The sequence below is a fragment of the Phyllobates terribilis genome, unplaced genomic scaffold (genome assembly GCF_046119375.1).
Source record: "Phyllobates terribilis strain yellow unplaced genomic scaffold, ASM4611937v1 Scaffold_12__6_contigs__length_324123572, whole genome shotgun sequence".
NCBI classification, from domain to species: domain Eukaryota; kingdom Metazoa; phylum Chordata; class Amphibia; order Anura; family Dendrobatidae; genus Phyllobates; species Phyllobates terribilis.
In genome coordinates, this window is record NW_027362772.1 from 114,897,431 (window position 1) to 114,921,475 (window position 24,045).

Below are 24,045 nucleotides of genomic sequence, written 5' to 3' on the forward strand. Positions count from 1 at the left end.
GGCATCGCTGCTGCTGTGGGTGCTATACAGTATAACTGTGTGAATTGCGAGCAAATTTGCATTTAAATAGAGAGATAGGTTTAGGGAGTAGGGACTAGTTGTAATTGCAGCCCTTTTGAGGGCTAGGTTACAGCAGTTCCTAGCACTTTTTGTCAGGCAGGTCTGTGCCAGTGCTGTGCAAGTGTTTTTCTCAGCATTTGGCTAAATGTAGCTAAGCCAATCCTTTTAGGCCTGTAGCAGTGTCTGTTAGTCATTGGAGTAGCCCATCCGAACCAAGCTACACCACCTGTGTATCTAATAACATTTTTTTACTGCATCTAACCCAGTAAATCCTTTTTGGCCTGTAGCAGTGTCTGGTAGTCAGTGGAGTAGCCCATCTGAACCAAGCTACACCACCTGTGTATCTAATAACAATTTTTTACTGTATCTAGCCCAGTAAATCCTTTTGGGCCTGTAGTAGTGTCTGGTAGTCAGTGGAGCAGCCCATCCAAACCAAGCTACACCACCAGTGTATCTAATAACAATTTTTTACTGCATCTAACCAAGTAAATCCTTTTAGGCCTGTAGCAGTGTCTGGTAGTCAGTGGAGTAGCCCATCTGAACCAAGCTACACCACCTGTGTATCTAATAACAAGTTTTTTCTACATCTAACCCAGTAAATCCTTTTGGGCATAGTAGCAGTGTCTGGTAGTCAGCGGAGTAGCCCATCTGTGTTGCAAGCTACACCACCTGTGTATCTAATAACAATTTTTTACTGCATCTAGCCCAGTAAATCCTTTTTGGCCTGTAGCAGTGTCTGGTAGTCAGTGGAGTAGCTTATCTGAACCAAGCTACACCACCTGTGTATCGAATAACATTTTTTTACTGCATCTAGGCTAGTAAATCCTTTTTGGCCTGTAGCAGTGTCTGGTAGTCAGTGGAGTAGCCCATCTGAACCAAGCTACACCACCTGTGTATCTAATAACAATTTTTTACTGCATCTAGCCCAGTAAATCCTTTTGGGCATAGTAGCAGTGTCTGGTAGTCAGTGGAGTAGCCCATCCTAACCAAGCTACACCACCTGTATATCTAATAACAATTTTTTACTGCATCTAGCCCAGTAAATCTTTTTGGGCCTGTAGTAGTGTCTGGTAGTCAGTGGAGTAGCCCATTTGAACCAAACTACACCACCTGTGTATCTAATAACAATTTTTTACTGCATCTAACCCAGTAAATCCTTTTGGGCATAGTAGCAGTGTCTCGTAGTCAGCGGAGTAGCCCACCTGTGAAGGAAGCTACACCGCCTGTGTATCTAATTCTAATTTTTTACTGCATCTAACCCAGGAAATCTTTTTGGGCCTAGTAGCAGTGTCTGGTATTCAGCAGAGTAGCCCACCTGTGAAGCTCATTTCTGTTGTTCGAGGTTGGGGGGAGAGGGCAGAGGAATGAAGCATGATTCTTACCTCGCCACCAACACAACAAGGACTTGGTCCTCCTGGATTCGCAAGACACATGAGTGCCTTCTTGCTGCACTACCTGCAACATGACCCTCGGATTGTCAGAATTCGAAGTAATCCCGACTACTGGGTTGCCACACTCTTAGATCCCCGGTACAAAAGTAAATTTGTCGAAATAATTCCTTCCACAGAAAGGGATTCACACATGCAGGAGTATCAGCAGAGGCTGTTACAAAATCTTACATGTACTTTTCCACAAAACACCAGTGGTGCATGTAGCGAATCTCACAATTCTAGCTTGCCAACCGTGGGACTGTCGAGTCTTCATCACTCAAACCATAACAGTAACACCGTATCTGCTGGTAACAGCAATTTTGTGGAATCGTTTCACCAATTTTTTAGACCATCCTTTCATAGGCCACAGGAGACAAGAAGTCTGACACAGTCAGAGAGGATGGTACAGGAGTATCTCCAAGTGAACATCGAAGCCATGACTGTGTCACAGGACCCTTGCTCATTTTGGGCTTCCAATCTGGAAAAAAGGCCTGAGCTCGCCACTCACGCCTTGGAGATCTTGTCATGCCCTGCAGCCAGCGTTCTCTCTGAACGTGTCTTCAGCACTGCTGGTGGTATGCTGACAGATAAACGCACGTGGCTGTCCACTGACAATGTAGACAGACTCACGTTCATAAAGATGAACAAATCATGTATCTGAAAGGACTTTTCTACCCCTGTGTCATCCTGGGGAGACTGAAAGCTTGAGGATTTTGGAAAATCACCTCACCAACCATTTTACGCAACTCTGGGGCAATTGATGCCACTTAAGTGGTGTCTGTGCCACAACTTTTCGAAAAAATGGAGACTCTTTTTGGAGTCCCCTTGCTGTTTTTTACATGACGTTGGCATCGTCAATTCCAGGTGGGTCAGGTCGCCCCCCCCCCCTTAACCATTTTAAACTACATACACTATGGCTTGGGGTAACACAGATGGTTGAGTCTGAAGAGCTGTTTACTCATACAGTACTATAGCCTGGGAATCAGAGGTCTGCTCCAAAGCTTCAGTGTCTGCTAGTCAGCGTAGTAGCCCAGCTGTGAAGCAAGCTACACCGCCTATGTATCTAATAATTTTTTACTGCATCTAACCCAGCCAATCATTTTGGGCTAGTAGCAGTGTCTCGTAGTCAGCGGAGTAGCCCATGTGAAGCAAGCTACACCGCCTTTGCATCTAATAACAATTTTTTACTGCATCTAACCCAGCCAATCATTTTTGGCTAGTAGCAGTGTCTCGTAGTCAGCGTAGTAGCCCATCTGAAGCAAGCTACAGCGCCTTTGTATCTAATAACAATTTTTAACTGCATCTAGCCCAGGCAATACTTTGGGCCTAGTAGCAGTGTCTGCTAGTCAGCGGAGTTGCCCAACTGTTTTGCAAGCTACACCGCCTGCAGATCTAATTACAAATTTTTAACTGCATCCAGCCCAGGCAATACTTTGGGCCTAGTAGCAGTATCTGCTAGTCAGTGGAGTAGCCCAGCTGTTAAGCAAGCTACACCACCTGTGGTTTGGACGCTTAATTTTTTCAAAGGAAACGCTTCGGACCCCCGTGACACTCAGTGAAGAGCATCGGGGAGGCGCCCCAAGGCAAGGGGGCTGGGACTGGCGGTAGCACGCCTTGCTGCGGACAGCCAAGCTATATCCTTATAAAAGCTTTTTAACTGCAGCAGCTTTAGTGGACGCTACTGGAGCTGGAATTACCGCGGCTGCTGGCACCAGACTTGCCCTCCAATAGATCCTTGTAAAAGAATTTAAAGTGTACTCATTCAAATTACAGAGCTTAGACCTGCCTCCACCGTGGGGGGTCTCGACCCACCAGCGGACAGGCACCAGTATTGGGAGAGGGGAGCTGGCACAAACCTGGCGACACGGAGGTCGCACAGGCAGGAACGGCCTGGCCATGTCAGCTTCGCACTCCAGTGTAGTCCCTCTGCCCGCTCGCTCCCGTAACCTCAAAGGGATGCGCAAGCGGCTTTTCTTCCTAGGGCTGTTCCCCGCCCAGCAGGAACGTGGGGGAGCTCAGGTCGGCCTTCCAGCGTACTCCCTTGCCTCCCTCGCCCTCTTTCCTTCTTCCGTTCTCCATCTAACCCCTCAGCTCTGTGGTGTCCGCTCCCCCTCCAGCTCTCTCCTCCTCACAGGTGGACTACCGCATGTATTCACACTGTGGCGAATCTTTTGGGCCCAGGCATAAGAAGTCATCGAGGTAATGGATAATATGTGCCCCTTTAGAAAGGTCCATGACGACCCATTCGAGGAAGCAACTAAACGCCTAAAGAAGTGAGCAGGATCTGGAGCATCCCATGGGCAAACAGTGATCTATATAGTATGCTCCTTCCCAGAAGCAGCCCAATAGGCGGACACTATTCGGAGGCACAGGTAGTAAGTAACCGGAACGCTCCCTCAATGTCTGTTTTGGCCATTAGGGTGCCCCTTCCCAACTTCTTGACCCGCCTGATTGCCTTGTCAAAGGATGTACAGTATATACTACTGTACTTGGTTCCGCGTCGATCTTGTTGTTTACTGACCTGCCCCTTGGATATGACAAATGGTGGATTAGTCCGAATGTATTGGGTTCCGTTTTTGGCACGACTCCCAACGGGGATACCACTATGTCTTGTAAGGAAAGTGTTCTGAATGGAACCGCCATTCTACCTAAAGATATTTCTTTTTTTAATTTTCTTGTCACGACATCTGGGTGTTGGTAGACTGATTTTAGATTTTTACTCCAGCCTTTCTTGATTTTAGAAGGGCATGACATGCCTATATCTGTGTCTCCCCCTCCTTTTACTCCTCCACCTCTTTTCTTTTCGCATGCCTATATGTACTTGTCACTTTTCCATGTGTTCGTTGTGTCTTCTGAGCAGTTTGTCAGCTTTTGGACACCTTTGAAGGTGTTTTCTATGTGTTTTCTATGTGTTTCTAGGTGTTTTTGTTTGCCTGCCATTGGTTTTAACAGCAGATCTGAAACAGCATCTGAAACAATGGATACTGGAAGCCTGTGCTAGCATTTCTTCTGCGGTGTTGCTATCAGTGTGTCAAGAGTTGGAGAAGAGGGTTGCATTGACAATCCAACACAATGGGCAGCACTTTGAACATATTTTATAAATGGTCATAAACTTGTAAAAAACTCATGAAAGAATAAAGTTACGTTACAACCAAGCACACCATTGTTTTTCTTATGAAATTCTCAATAAGTCTGATGTGTCACATGACCCTCTTCCCATTGAAAAAAATAAAGTTGGATCTAAAATGGCCGACTTCAAAATGGCCACCATGGTCACCACCCATCTGGAAAAGTTTTCCCCCTCCCATATACTAATGTGCCACAAACAGGAAGTTGATATCACCAACTATTCTCCATTAATTAAGGTGTATCCATATAAATTGCCTACCCTGTACAGGCTATATCTTAGCCTTGAATATTTTGGTGCCAAATTGTTATGTTATGCTTGAACAATCACTCACTGCGGGGCCCCTTCAACAGCTGATCAATACCATTGATGCTTGTAGCTTAATTTCTCAGTGGTGTCCAACACCTCCTCACTGTAGATCCCAGCCTTTATCATCTCTGGTCAGTGTTTGACAGGAATTTTCTCAAACTTGGACCGGTTCCGGTAGTGAGCAAGTTCAGCTCTGATATGCCATTTCTCTGGTGTCAATGGGGTGTTCTCACAAGCAGATGCTGCTGAATTCCCTTCCAGCTCGTCCTCTTCTGTTCAGGACATATTCCAGACCACCCCCAAGATGGCCGTTCCACTTATTCCGGTCACATACTTTTCAACTGTCCACTGGGAATTCCCCTGAGCACAGTAACTAAGCCCCTCCCACACTGGAGGTAGACCAATCACCAACTGTCTCCACTGGTTGCTGGGCAAACTTCATCCTTCACTCTGCTGCTGTCACTTCCCCTTAGCAATGTGCACTGAACTTCTTATCATCAATACATTAACTGCTTACTCTCCTTATATAATCATGTAATACAATACATTCTAATTCATTCACAGAGTTAAAATCATACATCAAAATATATATACAGTCTTTCAACAAGTACAGTGTTATACTACTGTGGATACAGATTTACACAATCATATCACTCTGGTGAACCGACACACATCTCACAGGTACATCATTCTGCATCGGGGCTGTGAGGAGATATCATTCTGCTTTGTGAAGGACAACATTTTGAGTAGGGAGCTGTGTGGGGACATCATAAAATGTAGGGGGTTTGTGTGGGGACATCATTCTAGGTGGAAGGCTGTGTGGGGAAATAATACTGTGTTGTGAGGCTGTGTGGGGACATCATACTACGAGGGCGGTTTGTGGAAACATTTTACTTTGTGGACATCATATTGTGTTGGAAGCTGTTAATCAAAGTACAAGGCTGAATATCAGGAGCAGTATGATTTCTAAACTTTATAAAAAGCAGTACATTTTAGGGTTTTGATTCGCTGCTAATGATAAGGATACAAGTTACAATAAGTACTATCTTAACATGTATTAACAGTAGCAGTGAGTCAATAGTCATTATTCGGCTCGATATTAAGTGATATAAGTTAATATAAAACTATAATAATAATAATGAGCAGAATTAATTTTGGCTGGTTTGTTTGGCCCACCACAACTGTCACAGTATCTCAAGTGGCCCCTTGTAAAAATGAATTGCCCACCTCTAGCCTAAGGTTAATACCCCTAATCTAAGGTTTAATGAAATATTAGCAATATGAAGAATGTTATTAGAAGTTATAATGAGCTGAGTGAAAACTACATCTCGCACATTACATAAAAAGCAGTAGGGTTTATGTGCGGTATATACTGTAATTCATAATAGATAATACATTGTACTGAACCCACATGCAAATATATAATGTTGCATGCCAAGTGGAGGTAATGCATAATGATTGTAGCAGCATAATAAATTGCACAGGTCACATCAGTCAAACTAGAACATATTGCACAAGGGAGGAAAGTAGTCACAATATAAAATACATATAATGTATACAGTACATATACATACGTAAACCCAGTGAACCAGTTGCACCCGATGTGTGTTTAACTGTATGCTTTATACTTCCTTGATAGCAAGTTTTTAAAATGGTTGTTAATTGGCAAAGTACAGTATGCCATTGTACGCTTTTATTTTGGCTAACATCCAAGCCTTCTGTTGCAGGTATACGTCAGGGAATATTTCTTCAGAGGTAAAAAATGATACTTGAAAAGCGCACCAAATAACCAAGTATGATTGACAAAGCCTTGTGTTGATCCATAGCTCCCAAGCATCACAGATTCAGAGGGACTGTCCCACCACTTCAGGGTTTTATCCCGACTTCTAATACTCACCTCTCTCCAATGCTGTCATTGCCCTGTTGCTCCTCCTCAGGGTATGGGGCTCCATCTTTCTGCACTGACATAAATTAAATTATAATATTCACTTCTCTTGTGGTTGGGTCTCCCCAGGACTTAAACTCGCATTTCCATGGTCACAGGCAGGAGCTCTAGCTATGAGCCAAAGCCTATAATGATGTAGATTGATTGATTTGGCAACCTTGACCTGTATTGCAAGCAATGACCTCAGAAGTAGAGATGAGCGGTGTTCGACTCGAACTGTTCGCCAATCTCAAATTCGAGCTGTTTTGGGCGGTGTTCGAGCCGTTCGGCGAACATGAACGATTTGAAAAAAATTCTGCTGTCCGAGGTTATGTTCGATAACTGTTCGTGCACCAAAATCATAACTGGATTTTTTCTCAGTAATGCTGAAAATTAATCTTAATACCCAGTTTGAGTGTACAACGGGGCGGGGGGAGGGGCAGGGGATGGATCTCTGCAGAAATAATGAAGATCTCCATTTTTTTTTCTCTTCCCCGCATTTACAGTGGGGCGGTGCAGTCTGTCAGCCTATCAGCAGCGCACACACGGAGCGAACTGCTTTTTTTCACACAAGCAAGGGCATGTGTCATTGGCAGTGTATGTCACATGTCCTTGCCCTATAAGACCCAGCCATTTTCCCAGTTGCCACCATTTTCTCACTGCTGCAGCTGCGTGTTAGACGGCACCGCTGTTGCTGTGTGAGCTATACTTTGTTAATTTCAAGCCAATTTTCGCACAAATCTACAGATAGCTTGGGAGTAGGGAAGAGTTGTGATTGCAGTCCTTTTAAGGAGTAGGTTACAGCATTTCCTACGACTTTTATCAGGCAGGTCAGTGCTCTTAAATAGATAGGTTGGGAGTAAAGACTAATTGTGATTGCAGTCCTTTTCAGGGCTAGGTTACATCAGTTCCTATCACTTTTTGCCAGGCAGGTCTGTGCCAGTGCTGTGCAAGTTTTTTTCACAGCATTTGTCTTAATCTAGCAAAGCTAATCCTTTTTGGCCTATTGCAGAGTGTGTTAGTCAGTGGAGTAGCCTATCTGTGTTGCAAGTTACACCACCTGTGTATAGAATACAAATTTTTTTACTGCACCTAGTGAAGTAAAACCTTTTGGGCATAGCATCATTCTATTAGTCCATCTATACTAACCTCCACCAGGTTGCAAATTCAATATAATTTTTTTCTGCATCTAGCTCTGAAAAAATATTTCAGCTTCTAGCAGTGTGTGGGACTTGTTCTATTAGTCCATCTATACTGACCTCCATCAGGTTGCAAATTCAATATAATTTTTTTCAGCATCTAGCTCTGAAAAAATATTTCGGCTTCTAGCAGTATGTGGGACTTGTTCTATTAGTCCATCTATACTAACCTCCATCAGGTTGCAAATTCAATATAACTTTTTTCTGCATCTAGCTCTGAAAAAATCTTTCAGCTTGTAGCAGTGTGTGGGACTTGTTCTATTAATCCATCTATACTAACCTCCATCAGGTTGCAAATTCAATATAATTTTTTTCTGCATCTAGCTCTGAAAAAATATTTCAGCTTGTAGTAGTGTGTGGGACTTGTTCTATTAGTCCATCTATACTAACCTCCATCAGGTTGTAAATTCAATATAATTTTTTTCTGCATCGAGCTCTGAAAAAATATTTTGGCTTCTAGCAGTGTGTGGGACTTGTTCTATTAGTCCATCTATACTAACCTCCATCAGGTTGCAAATTCAATATAATTTTTTTCTGCATCGAGCTCTGAAAAAATATTTCAGCGTCTAGCAGTGTGTGGGACTTGTTCTATTAGTCCATCTATGCTAACCTCCATCAGGTTGCAAATTCAATATAATTTTTTTCTGCATCTAGCTCTGAAAAAATATTTCAGCTTGTAGCAGTGTGTGGGACTTGTTCTATTAGTCCATCTATACTAACCTCCACCAGGTTGCAAATTCAATATATTTTTTATCTGCATCTAACCCAGCCAATACTTTTGGGCTAATACCACAGTTTAGCCACTCAGCTCTGCTCGGTTCCCATCCATTGTTTTTTGTGCAAACAACTCCAGAGTTGTGAATTAGTTAACCACCAAAATGAGTGGAAAATGGCCTGCTGCTGGTGGAAAGGGGAATAGGCTTGTTGGGAAGGGAAAAAAAGGTTGTGTCCGTGGGGTAGGTGTTAAAGCAACAGTAACATCTGCAGAAGAAAGACCATCTTCCAGCCAAACTAAAATGTCTACTTCTTTTAGCGGACAATGTGATAAGATCCCTTTCTTACAGCCACGCCAATCGCTACAAATTCCAGATGAGGCACAAAAACAGCAGGTGCTTCAACGGATATCAAGTGCTCCTTTAAGTGGGCTCTCCTCCACCTCAACTTCAACATCACAAATACTTCAATCCTCAGATGTGTCACCCCAATCGCACTTGCTTCCTCAAAGCTCCCAAGTCTCCAGCTGCCCGTCTGAGTATGGGGTAGAACAGATGGTTGAGTCTGCAGAGCTGTTTACTCATACTATAGCCTGGAAATCAGAGGTCGGCTCCAGAGCTTCTGTGAATCCAGACGAGGAAATGATCTGCACTGATGCCCAGAATCTTTATGAGTCAGATCAGGGACCAGACACAGAAGGTTCTGACCATAATGTAGACCCTCGTTCCCAAACTGTAACTCCTGTTGGTGGAGACAATGAGGAAGACGATGATGAGACTCAAATACCTGATTGGAGAGACAACTTTAGTTTTTTGTCAGGGCAGGAACAGGTTGGCTCTGAGGACGATGGGTGTGATAACACACAGAGTGATGATGATGAGGTTGGAGATCCCATTTCCTGTCAACGCACAGTCAGCCAAGAGATGAGGTCAGCAGAGGAGGTGGAGGAGGATGCTAGTGACGATGAGGTCAGGTTGCGCCTTCCTGGACAGAGACGTAGTACTGGAAGCACGTCAACAATTGCATCCTCAAACACAACTCTGCCTCTGACCACAAGTCATGGTGGCTCTTCAGGTCGCATGGGTGCTAAGCCTTGCATAGCCTGGGCATTTTTTCAGATCGATAAAGATGACCCAACTCGTGTTATCTGTAACATTTGTCAGCAAAAGCTAAGTAGAGGCCAAAAAATACATAGTTTGAGTACTTCATGCATGAACCGGCACATGGACATGAAGCATAAGTTGCAGTGGGAAGCTGACTGTGCTACAATGCGGCCTAGCCGGCCAGGCCAACCACCGTCTGCCACATCTTGTGCATCCGCGGCCTCTTCATCCTCTGTGACTGGGGGGACAGCAGTCACACCTGTTTTGGGACGCAGACCTGCCACCTCTTTACCCGCAACAGCCAGCGTGATTGGCAGGTCATCATTTTCTTTGGAGGTGGAAACACCAGCTGGTGTTCAGCGCTGTCCGACATCGATAGCACCACCTTTGGATCAAGGCAACCTACCATGTCCGCCTGCATCTTCCTCACAGACTGGCAGTTTGCCAGGGACACCCTTCTCAACCCCGTCTAAGCACAACAGCCAGCCCTCGGTCCCTCAGATGTGGACAAGTAAAAGACCATTTCCTCCTAGCCATGAGAAAGTTAAGAGGTTGAATTTCACCATCTGCAAGCTCTTGGCTACAGAAATGCTTCCTTTCCGCCTGGTGGACACAGAGGATTTTCGAGACCTTATGTCCGTCGCAGTGCCCCAGTACCAGATGCCCAGTAGGCACTACTTCTCAAAGAAAGGTGTGCCTGCGCTCCAACAGCATGTTGCACACAACATCACCGCTTCTTTGAGAAACTCTGTGTGTGACAGGGTGCATTTCACCACAGACACTTGGACGAGTAGGCATGGACAGGGGCGTTACGTGTCGCTGACTGGGCACTGGGTAACTATGGTGACAGCAGGTCAAGGGGCTGCTGTCCAAGTCTTGCTGTCCCCACGAGTTGTGCGTCAATCCTCTTTATCTCAAAGTTCCTCCACTGCTTCTGCCTCCTCAACCTCCTCTCAGTCCTCCACCTGCACCCAAAGCCTGTTTGGTCATGCCACAAGCTTTTTAACTGTGCAGAAGGGATCCTGCACACCTCCTTACTCTGCTGGCAGCAGGGCTCAACGTCATCAGGCGGTTTTTACTTTGAAAAGTCTGGGAAATGTGAGTCACACAGCTGAGGAGTTGTGGTCAGCTCTGGAGAACCAGTTTCATGAATGGTTGTCTCCACTGGACCTGAAACCAGGGAAGGTCGTGTGCTACAATGCTGCAAACCTGGGTGCGGCCCTTCGCCGGGGCAATGTCACACACGTGCCTTGTATGGCTCACGTGTTGAACCTGGTTGTCCAGCAAATTTTAGCCCACTATCCCGGACTAGATGGCCTTCTGCAGAGGGCACGGTCACTGTGTGCTCACTTCCGCCGTTCGCATCCCGCAGCTCAGCGACTTACATCTCTACAGAAGTCGTTGGGCCTGCCACGTCACCGGCTAAAATGCGATGTGCCTACCCGGTGGAATTCAACTCTGCACATGTTGCAGCGACTGTGGCAGCACCGACAAGCCCTGGTGCAATACGTTCAGACGTATAGCCTGGGCCAACGAGATCCAGAGGTGGGGAAAATCACGCTGGAGGAGTGGTCTCAGATCAGGGACCTATGCACCCTTCTGCACAGTTTTGAAATGGCGACGAAGATGTTTAGCGCTGACGATGCCATTATCAGCATGACTATTCCGGTGATTTACATGCTGGAGCACATGTTAAACAGAATTCGGAGTCAGGTGGTGGCACAAGAGGAGGTGGAGAAACTAGAAGAGGAGGAGTTGTATGCGGAAGAGCTAACATCTGCAAGGTCCAGACGGTCGGCAGCACCAAGGCGGCAGGCATGTGAGGGTGGGGGAAAAGGTTTTACCAGGGCACATGGTAGCAGCCAAACTAGTGGAGAAGGTGGAGGAGCCCAGGAAGAAGTGGAGGACGAACTGATGGAAGACTCATCAGATGAGGGAGACCTTGATCACATTTCTGTTGTGCGAGGTTGGGGGGAGAGGAGAGAGGAAGGAAGCATGATTGTTACCTCGCCACCAACACAACAGGGACTTGGTGCTCCTGGATGCGCAAGACACATGAGTGCCTTCTTGCTGCACTACCTGCAACATGACCCTCGAATTGTGAGAATTAGAAATAATCCTGACTACTGGGTTGCCACACTGTTAGATCCCCGGTACAAAAGTAAATTTTCAGAAATTATTACTGCCATAGAAAGGGATGCATGCATGCAGGAGTATCAGCAGAGACTGTTGCAGAATCTTACATGTGCTTTTCCACAAAACACCAGTGGTGCACGTAGTGAATCTCACAGTTCCAACTTGCCAACCGTGACACCGTCGAGTGTTCAGCACTCAAACCATAACAGAAACACAGTATCTGCTGGTAACATCAATTTTTCGGAATCATTTCACCACTTTTTTAGCCCATCCTTTGCAAGGCCACAGGAGACAAGAAGTCTGACACATAGTCAACACCTAGAGACTATGGTACAGGAGTATCTCCAAGTAAACATTGAAGCCATGACTGCGTCACTGAACCCTTGCTCTTTTTGGGCTTCCAATCTGGATAAATGGCCGGAGCTCGCCACTTACGCCTTGGAGATCTTTTCATGCCCTGCAGCCAGTGTTCTGTCTGAACATGTGTTCAGTGCTGCTGGTGGTGTGCTGACAGATAAGCGCACGCGGCTCTCCACTGATAATGTAGACAGACTCACGTTCATAAACATGAACAAATCATGGATCCGAAACGACTTTTCTACCCCTGCGTCATCCTGGGGAGAGTAAAAGCTTGATGATTTGTTAAAATCACCTCACCACCGTTTTAAGCTTTAAAATTACTAATCATGTTTATCTGTATCTTGGCTGGAAAATAATTTGGGCTTTGTAGCAGTGTGCAGTACTGATTCTATTAGGCCATCTATACTAAGCTCCACCAGATTTAAAATTACTAATCATGTTTATCTGTATCTTGGCTGGAAAATAATTTGGGCTTTGTAGCAGTGTGCAGTACTGATTCTATTAGGCCATCTATACTAAGCTCCACCAGATTTAAAATTACTAATCATGTTTAGATGTATCTTGGCTGGAAAATAATTTGAGCTTTGTAGCAGTGTGCAGTACTGATTCTATTAGGCCATCTATACTAAGCTCCACTAGATTTAAAATTACTAATCATGTTTATCTGTATCTTGGCTGCAAAATAATTTGGGCCTTTTAGCAGTTTGCAGTACTGATTTTATTAGGCCATCTATACTAAGCTCCACCAGCTTTCAAATTAATAATAATTTTTAGCTGCATCTAGCCCGGAAAATAATTTTGGGTCTCCTAGATGCGCAAGACACATGAATGCCTTCTTGCTGCACTACCTGCAACATGACCCTCAGATTGTCAGAATTCGAAGTAATCCTGACTACTGGGTTGCCACACTCTTAGATCCCCCACACTCTTCAATCAACCTTTTCATTTTAATAAAGAACAAAAAAATGGTAACTTTTGAAATTATAAGCATTAGCAGTTTATTAGAAACTGAAATCAAACAGTTTTCAACTCAAAGCTTTATTCTAGGTGATGTTACATTTGCACATAGGACCCCTTGTTCGAAAGGAGCTTCTGAACTCTCTCGTCCATTGAATTTGTCAGATTTTGGATGGTTTCTGCTTTAATTGTTTTGCATGAGGACAGAATACCCTCCCAGAGCTATTGCTTAGATGTGAACTGCCTCCCGCCATCATAGACACTCCTTTTGATGATGCTCCAGAGGTTGTGAATTGGGTTGAGGTCAGGGGAGCAGGGGGGTCACACCATAAGTTTGTCCCCTTTTATGACCATATCAGCCAGAGATGCAGATGTGTTATGTGCATGAAAATGATCTTGCTGCGGAATACACGGTTCTTCTTCTTGAACCATGGCAGGAAGTGCTGTTTGAGAAACTCCACATACATTATGGAGTTCATCTTCACCCCTTCAGGGATCCTAAAGGGGCCGACAATCTCTCTCCCCATGCTTCCAGCCCAAAACATTACTCCACCTCCTCCTTGTTGGCGCTGTAGCCGTGTTTGCGTGGGGTGTCCATCAACCTGCCATCCTCCACTCCATCCATCTGGACCATCGAGCGTTGCACAGCACTCATTGGTGAACAAAACAGTTTTGAAGTCAGTCTTCATGTATTGTTTGGCCCACTGGAGCCGTTTCTGCTTGTGTGCAGTGGATAGAGGAGGTCGACAGGATGGCTTACGCACAGCTGCAAACCTCTGAAGGACTCTGCCTCTTGTTGTTCGGGGGACGTTGGAGGCACCAGCAGCTTCAAAAACTTGTCTGCTGCTATGACAAGGCTTTTTTGACGCTGCTCTTTTAACCTGACGTAATTGCCTGGAGGAAAGAGTCCTCAATTTTCCCTTATCAGCACGCACACGTGTGTACTGTGAATCAGCTACATACTTCTTGATTGTGCGATAATCAGGATGAAGTGTCTTGGCAATGTTGCTTGTAGTCATGCCTTGACCTAAACACTCCACAATTTGTTGCTTCTCAGCAGCCGACACATCCTTTTTCTTTCCCATTTTGGCAGAAATTGTAGGCTGCTTAATAATGTGGGATAGCCTTCTTAAGTAGTCTTGCCTTTCATTGGACACACCTGCCAAACTAATTAGCACAGGTGTCTGCAATTGCTTACAGTGATATAAAGAGCCCTGACACACATCACCATCAATGAGTTTAACTGACAAACAAACAAATTCTTCCCTTATCACTCCTAAACACTTTTTGCACAATAATTTGGAACACAGTGTACATGTGCTTTTCCACAAAACACCAGTGGTTCACGTAGTGAATCTTACAGTTCTAACTTGCCAACCGTGGTCTGTATGGAGTTGTTCAATAAAGGGCCCAAAATTAAGATAACATAGACGGGAGAGGTCTCTATGAATAGGAATTCCAAAGTATTTAATACCTTGTGAGGGTCAGGCAAAGGGAAAGTTGGACTGGATGGAATCCTGTATGGATTTGGGGAGGGAGACATCGAGGGCCTCAGACTTCGCTGCATTGATTTTAAAATTTGCCCATGTAACAAAGTGATCTATTTCAGCCATAACAGCAGGGATGGATATATGTGATTGAGTGATATATACTAGGACATCATCAGCAAATGCAGAGCACTTGTACTCCGTGCCTCCCACCTCAATCCACCTAATATTGGGGTTATGGCGAATTGATGAGAGCAGGTGCTCCGTCACTAGGATGTATAAGAGAGGGGACAGAGGACATCCCTGCCTTGTCCCATTGTTGATTATGAAAGGTGATGAAAATGTTCCATTTATCTTCAGCCTTGGTGACGTATTGAGATACAGGGCGTGATTTTGCCTATAAAAGGGTCCCCTAGACCCCTACCCCAAGCTTTTTAAGGGAATAATATATGGCGTGCCAGGAGACTCCATGGAGTGTATTCTCAGCATCCAACGAGAGTATCTAATTACAAATTTTTAACTGCATCTAGCCCAGGACATACTTTGTGCCTAGTAGCAGTGTCTGCTAGTCAGCAGATTATCCCAGCTGTTAAGCAAGCTACACCACCTGTAGTTTGGACACTTAATTTTTTCAAAGGAATTGGTTCGGGCCCCCGGGACACTCAGTGAAGAGCATCGAGGAGACACCCCAAGGCATAGGGGCTGGGACTGGCGGTAGGACGCCTTGCGGTGGGCCGCCGAGCTCGATCCTTATAAAATCTTTTTAACTGCAGCAGCTTTAGTGGACGCTACTGGAGCTGGCATGAGACTTGCCCTCCAATAGATCCTTGTAAAAGGATTTAAAGTGTATTCATTCAAATTAGAGAGACAATTTAAATTAAAAAGCTTAGACCTGCCTCCACCACAGGGGGGCTCGCTCGACCCACCAGCGGACAGGCACCAGTATTGGGAGAGGGGGGCTGGCCGTCAGGGTCCACCGCAGCTCTGGCACAAACCCAGCGACACGGAGGTCGCACGGGCAGGAACGGACTGGCCGTGTCGGCTTTGCACTTTTTTGGTTTTAGAAGGGCATGACATGCCTATATCTGTGTCTCCCCCTCCTTTTACTCCTCCACCTCTTTTCTTTTCGCATGACTATATGTACTTGTCACTTTTCCATGTGTTAGTTGTGTCTTCTGAGCAGTTTGTCAGCTTTTGGACACCTTTGAAGGTGTTTTCTATGTATTTCTATGTGATTTTATTTGCCTGCCATTGGTTTTAACGGTGTTCGAAGGTGTTCGACGAACAGTTCGACGATCAGTTCGGCGAACATACGGGTGTTCGACGAACCGAACTTGAACACTACGGGGGGTGGCTCAACACTACTCAGAAGCAGATTTTGCATGCACATATAGATGCATTGTTTATAATAGTGTATTTCTATGTTCTACTTGGTCTGTATTGCAAAATCTGACTCCACAGACAGATTATACTGATACACTGCTTTGTACAATGTATTTCTATATCACTGTATTCCAGAGGGAGAATAAAATAGATTTTTTTCTTTCTATAAAATTACTAAACAATATTTAAAAATAACAATAATGTCATTTTAATGTGCTTTTTAAAAAAATAATAAACATCACAAATCAGCAAATAACATGGACATATTTAGTGTCCCTGTAATTGCAAAAATCCACGCAACACAGCGATCAGATTATTTATGGGGATTGGTAAATAGCATAAAAAAATGGCGTAGTTGATATTTTTTTATGGGTTTAATAGAGAAAAAATAATAAAGATATTATGCTGAGGTCATGATCACAAGTCACGTAAATGCTGTTTTTCTTCTACTCCTTTTTTTTCTGCACGTTTTCTGCCGTTGTTCCACACAAGACAATAACAATCTTCCCTGATTATTATGTCTCTGCTGCGTTTCTTCTATGGGTTTTCCCCCTTATTTGATGTGTTTTTCCTGCAGATGTGACTGTGCATTTTTATCTCTTTTTTAATAATACAGAAAAGCTTTTATTCTATGCTTAAAAATGCAACAGCTTTTTTTTTTCCTTATGTTTTTTCAAGCTTCACATAGAAGCCTATAGAGAAAAAAAGCACCAAAGCTTCACAGTTCTGCAGCGTCTTTAGACACACAGACGGAGGAGATTTCATGAAATCAAATCCACTTGGCTTGGGAATTTAGGCTGTGTTCACATGTAGCATAAATGATGCGTATGTTCTGCTGCTTGTTTTGCACAGAAATACTGCTGTGTTTAATTGTACAAGCAAACTGGATGTTATTTCATGAAAACCGTGCACACTGTGCTTCTAAAGATGCTGGTTAACTGTGCAGTTTTGGTGCTTTTTTCTCTCTAGAGGCTTCTATGTGGAACCTAAAAAAAATGCATGCAAAAAACTGCAGTTATTTTTTAAATGCAAAACACATTAAAAACATGACTTCTCATCTGCACCGTAAATGCATCAAATAAGGGGGAAAATGCCGAAAAAATGCAGCAACGATGCAATAATGAGAGAAGATTGTTATTGTGTCGTTTGGTGCGGACACCTGCAGAAAACAAAAACCACGATATTTCTGCGATGTGTGAACACGGCTCTATAGACACAAAAAAGCCAGATGTCATATAATAAAACTACATAAGACCCCTTCACAATTCAGTGTCTCCAGTATGTGACACTTACACACGTAGACCTATTCAAATCTATGGGTCTGCGCCCATGTCAGTCTGTTCATGTGGACTGCGTGTCCGTGTGAAAAACACGTAGACATGCCCTTTTTTTTCCGGCTGCACAGTCCGTCATATGTCCAGCACACGTACACACTGATGAAACATGGGTGACACCCGTGTGTTATCCGTATGACACGTACCAGTGTCTGGGAAAAGCAGTACAGTTAGCACTGTACCCAGGCGCAGAGTGTTGAATCCAACTCTCATTATAGTCGCCTGGTCTCCCTGCGATCAGCGTGATTAGGCGACACTGATAAGAGTTGGAGTCAGCACCTGCCATCTGTGAATAAAGCGCATTAAATAAATAAATTTAAAAAAACAGCCTATTGTCCCCCTTATTTTTTTTAAGCAGCTGAGGGAAAGCAGACAGCTGGGGTCTGGTGTTTATATTCTGGGAAGGGGGCAATAGACATAAAGGTTCCCAGTCTATTTATAACAGCTCACAGCTGTTTGCTTAGCCTTTACTGGTTATTAAAAGAGGGGACCTAAAAAAAATGATGTGGGGGCCCCGCCAATTTTTATTAACCAGCAAAGGCTAAACATACAGCTATGGGCTCATATTTATAGGCTGGGAAGGGGCCATGGATATTGGCCCTCTCTCAGACTAATAACACCAGCCCTCAGCCACACCAGAAATGGTACATCTATTAGATAGATAGAAAGAAATGGTAAATGAGCGTGGATTGGATGTGGTAGGCGCCAAATCCAAAATTTTCTGCAGCGCACTACGCACACTTGCTTTCTGTTCTTCAAAAGTTGGGAGATATGGTTAATCTAAACCTAAGGCCTTATGTAATATGGAAGTACAGAGATAGTGTGAAGACTTGACTATCTTTGTTGTCAATCCAAAACTGGCCAGTTTAAAGCTTTCCTGTAGGAAGTATTGATTGCTCCACTCAGTACACATGTTACAACAGAAAATCTCATTCCTAATCTTATCTTGTTCATATCTTTAATTTTTATATGTTATTTTTGGTACAAACATTTTATCTCTTTAAAGTTGGTTCTGAATCTCTTTCAGCTAACAAGTGTAATCATGTTTTTTTAGCTTATTTAAATAAATGCATCTTTATTGTCCTACTTTAAGGGGATCTGTCTGTAGGATCAACTTCCTGAGCTGTCTACTTGGGCATGAAGGTCATATAAAGCTGAATAAAATGGTACCTTTATAATCCAATGTCTTATTCCAGAGAAATCCATGTTTTCCTTATGAAAATCAGCTGTTAACCCCTTTCTGACGTGAGGTGTAATAATTCATCTCTGTGCCCTGGGCTATAAAGACCAGGTACGTATTATTACATCTCACGTTTAATGCGGCACCGCGACTGGAGTCCTTCCCTTCCAAGCCCTGACATACACCCAAACCGTCGTTTTCTCCCATATATGGGGTATCAGCTTACTCAGGGGAAATTGCACAACAGATTTTGAGGTTCACTTTCTCCTGTTATCCTTGTGAAAATAAAAAAAATTGCGGCTAACAGATCATTTTTGTGGAAAAGAACGTTTTTTTTTTTTTCACGGTACGTTATAAACTTTTGTGAAACACTTGGGGGTTCAAAGTGCTCACCACACATCTAGGTAAATTCCTTAAGGGGTCTAGTTTCCAAAATGGGGTCACTTGTGGGGGGTTTCCATTATTTAGGCACATCAGGGGCTCTCCAAACGCGACATGGCATCCGCTCTCAATTCCAGGGAGTTTCACATTGAAAAATTCAAATTGTGCTCCTTCCCTTCCGAGCCCTACAATGCGCCTAAGCAATGGTTTTCCCCCACATATGGGGTACCAGCGTACTCTGGAGAAATTGCACAACAACTTTTGGGGTCCAATTTCTCCTGTTACTTTTGTGAAAATAAAAAATTGAGGTCTAAGGTAAAATTTTAGTGTAAAAAGTTAAATGTTAATTTTTTCCTTTCACATTTGATTAAAGGGGTTGTTCACTACATATTATTACCCCCCCCCACCCAATGAATTCTCCCGGGGCCCCTAAGTGGTTTTGTAATTACCTTGTGGTGCAGTTACTGTCTGTGAGCGGCGCTATCACTGGCCACTCAGAGGCATCACGTGACCCCCGGCTGCAGCCGGCTCTGACATCCGCTGATGTCACGTAATGATTCCGGATGCAGCTGGGGGTCTCTCTTCTGCGTTCCACCGGTGGATGCTGGGTTGTGGGTGAGGTTACCCCACATGTCACACCCGGCATCCACCGTGCGCTATCCCTCTCCCCATTCATTGGGAAAGTGCGCGGTGGATGCTGGGTGGGACGCAGGGAGTAACCACGCCTCACAAATAAGCGCAAGTCATATGGAATAAATTTTACCACTATTATGAAGTACAATATGTCATGAAAAAAAAAGTGTTCCAGAGCCTTTAAGTGACAGTGGTCAGAATTGTAAAAATTGGCCTGGTCATTAATGTGCAAACAGCCTTCGGGGGTAAAGGGGGTTAAAAACTACGGGTTGGACACTGACCTGCATGAGAATCTCCATCCAGAGCTTGTTTTGTTAAAAGTGGGTTTTACCAGTGTGAGACATGTAACTATCACAGTACAGTAGAACAGAGAACAGCCACTACACATCGCTCTGGAGGCAGATTATCATGCAGATCTATGTCCGGCCCATAGTCCTGAACAGCTAATTTACATATAAAAAATGTGGATTTCTCTGGAATGAGACATTGGATCACAGATGTTAAGGTATCATTTTATTCAGCTTCATATGTCTGTCACACCATGTGTGGGAAAGACTTAGTGCAACACAGGGGGAAGAGGGAAAGGGAGCCCAGACACTAGGGAAAGGGGAAAGTGGACACCTCCTAGTCTGGTCTAGTGTCACCCTGTCTCAACTACTGTCCCTATATTGCCTCCTCAGCAATCGCCGCATGCGTGCCTCACCCTGTCTTTCCCTGGCGTATGGCTAAGGCTAGGGATGGGAGGAGATGATCACTAGTCGATCTCCACTAAACTCTATAGACAGCAAGGGTAGACAAACAGGAGGAGAATGCTTAGCTTTAGACGACTCCAGACAAATGCAATCTCGGCCTCGAGCTCCAGAGAGGACGAAGTACTGCTCTTGCTAAGCCTTCACAAGTAGAAATGAATATAGCCGGCACCTCCCTCTCAGATACACAAGGTATATATACACCCAGGCCAGGGAGCTAATTACCAGAGTGAGGTAGCCGCTAGGTCCTAGAGACAGCCTCTCATTTAAGAAGATGTCTGTAATGCCAAACGTAGAGATCTCCTGCACCAACTGCAGGGCGACTGTCTGTCACCTCTGATACACCCGTGACAATGACCTACATGTCCACATAGACGGCTTAAGAGTGTTGATCCTACTGTCATCTACATTACCTTTAAAAGAATTGTCAACTACATGGACAGGCCCTTCTTAAATGAAAAAGTGCTGAATGTAAAAAAATAACAGCATATATTCACCTCCCGGATCAGTTCCTTTCCAGCTTCAGACGATGCAGTGACTGCGGGCACTCGTGTGACATTGTTGTGTCACGTGAGCTTGACAGCCAGCTTCAGACGAGGAAATATGAGCGCTGCAGACCATTAGTGGTTGTTGATAGGTTGAAGTGTTGGCATGACATAGAAATGTCACGCAAGCATACATCACTGGAACACTGTCAGTCCAGGAGGTGAGTATAAGCTGTTTTTATTTTGCATTGTTTTATTTAACAAAGGGTTGTCCAATTAGTGCAAAGGAAGGAAATCAAATAAAAATAATCTTAAAATCCTCATGCTGACCGCACCGCTGCTCAGATTGTAATCCATGTTTTCACTTTGAAATCTTTAAAAAATATTTAATGCAGAGGCAAACATACTATTTATATTTATAGCCATGTAATCAGAAGCCGGGCAGGGGCAAGCATATAGAGAGTGCAAGGAGTGCCAACCTCATAAATTACAAGCAGTCCTTATCTCCTTGTCACTGCACTTACCAAGGAGTTGTATAAATATGTATGTGTGTGATATAATCCTTTAATTTTATATTTTAGTCAGCAAGAAAAACATTTGGAAAGTACTTTAGGGATTGACGAGGTGGCCACTGACCTTCAACCGCTAATGTTGTGGATGGCTAACTCAATGGAGCTTCTCAACTTTGTCCAGAGAAAAATCCTAGACATGGAAAAGGAGTGGGAGTCAGAAGGTGAGACAAAAGTTGTTTTATTATTTTTTTTTTTTTAATTAAAAAATTAAAAAGAAGAGATGAGTGAGTCAGCATTTTGAATCTGATTTTTTTGTGACTTGCTTCGTGTGAATGTAGAATAATGGTCCCTGGATATCCTCCATTTTACTGATGTGCAGGAGACAAGAAAAAGGGTGAAAAATATTAATAATATTCAGTTTTGTTGATTGACTGTCCTTCCACCTCAGTCCCCCATCTGTTTCTCTGTGCAGCTCCCTCTGGCCTCTTCTTTACTTCTGAATTGCAAGCCCTCTTCCTCCATTCTCACTCTGTTTGGCTCATCTGTTTGGCCTCAGATGTCATGACATACATTGCTGTGGCCTAGTAAGTGTCTCAGCTGACTCAAGTGATGTCAGAGGTCAACTCAGTGCTAGATGATCTGGTGCAAAGTGAAGATGGATGAACAAGATGTCGCCCATGGTGCAGAAATAAAGAAAAGGCTAAAGGGAGCTGAACAGTGGACCAGATGGAGGATGCTATAGTAGTAAAGTTGAGCGGCAAAGTGAGAATTATTTCTTTTTCACACTATGTTTATTATGCTCTTGGGTTTGAGAAACCCCAGAGAATACTAAGGACCATTTAATTCTTGGACATGATTTTCATTATTCCTGTCTTTTTTTTCATTCTTGTTTTGAAACTATTCCAGCAAAACTGGGACTGTTGGAAAATGTCTATAATGTTGTTGTTCCATATCATTTTTGAGAATCATAATCTTTAGGCTTAGTGCCCACGATGCAGAAATGCTGTAGATTTTTTCCGCTTCTCCCTGGCAGGAAAAACGCATGCGGATTCTACATGCGTTTTTCCCGCCAGGTAGAAGCGTTTGTCAAGCGCTTTTGCATGCATTTCTGCATGCGGGTTATCAAGCGCTTTTCCAAGCAATTTTAGCATCACTTGGAAAAGTGCTTGACAACTTGGTCACACTATATAAATCCATGCAACTGGGATGGGTTTATATAGTGTGACCAAGTAATAGTTTTAAAAAAAGAATAAGAATGGTAAAAAATAAAAAATAAAGATTATACTTACCTTCCGATGGCCCCCGGTGTTTTCTCCTCTGTTTCCGGTCTGTTGTATCGGTCGTGGTGGTGTGAAAGGACCTGACGTCGGCAGTCGCGTGACCTGTCACATCACTAAATGACGTCATGGCAGGTCCTTTCACACCACCGCGACTCATACAACAGGCCGGACGCATCGCTGAGGAGACCGGGGGACATCAGAAGCTAAGTATAATCTTTATTTTTTATTTTAAATTCTTTTTTTAACAGGTTCTATGGTACATGAGTCTGGAGGAGAGTCTCCTCTTCTCCAAACTCGGGTACCATCCGCACATTGAACCATATGATATCCGCATGGGCACATGTAGTCATACGGATATTATGTGGTTCAATGCAAGTGAATGGCGGCAATTATGCTGCGTGCCCACAAAATTAATGGACATGCTGTGTATTTTTCCGCAATGATAATCCACAGCGGAAATTTCCGCAGCATGTGCACAGCACGTGCGGATTATCATTGGGGACCATGGGGCACGTATTACCAAGGGTTTTTTAAGCATTTTTGCTGTGGAAATTCCGTGGCAAAAACGCTTGAAAAACACATAGTGGGAACGCAGCCTTAGTGCAAATTAGTGATGGGCAAACCTGTGATTGTTCGGGTTCAACTAATTGAGCCGAACAGTTTATTAAAAGTTCGGGTTAGGGTACCAGAGCAATACCCGAACACGGACCACATTCATATGAATGGGGGAGCTGAACATACCTGTTTGCCCACGCTGTCATTTGCTTGAGAGTGGAGGAAACACAGGCTCTGATCAGTGGTACATGGTAACCACGGTCAGAGCGCTGTGGGATCATACTGACTGGTGTCACCGTGATCCCACAGCTGTGACAGTGACCTGCGGTAAAAGCTTACCACGGGTCATAGGTGCCAGCTGATGGTACTAATACCACCATCAGCCGACGCCTGCTGCCATAGGAAATAGCGAGCCCAGGCGCCGCTGGATTGGAAGCAGTAGTCACTCACAAGTAGTGCCTGTGCTGAAAGTAAAAAAAAAAAGTTAGAATTAATACAAAAAAATGCAAAAAATAAAAAATAAAAAAAAAAACACCATAAGCTCACCTTACACCTAATCTCCAAAGCCATGGTCACCTGCAATAAAGGTAAAATAATAAACCAACCTCATCCTCCTCTGTCCGCCATAGTCCATATACCGAGGGTCCCACGTCGATCTCATGAATAGAACGGCCACATTGTGAAATGTGATTACTCTATTCAGCAGCCGTCGATACACTGACAGGAGTGCGGTCGCTCCAGTCAGTG

At 44.0% G+C, this 24,045-nt stretch overlaps 1 protein-coding gene across 3 annotated transcripts in view; it reads left to right on the forward strand.

The window, feature by feature from the left end:
* RASIP1 (Ras interacting protein 1) overlaps positions 1–24,045 on the forward strand; it is a 543,508-nt gene that overhangs the window by 455,704 nt on the left and 63,759 nt on the right. For all 3 annotated transcript variants that reach the window (XM_073656239.1, XM_073656240.1, XM_073656241.1), the window contains exon 7: positions 21,533–21,684. In XM_073656239.1, the coding sequence (XP_073512340.1) occupies positions 21,533–21,684 (152 nt within the window). The remainder of the gene's footprint in view (positions 1–21,532; positions 21,685–24,045) is intronic.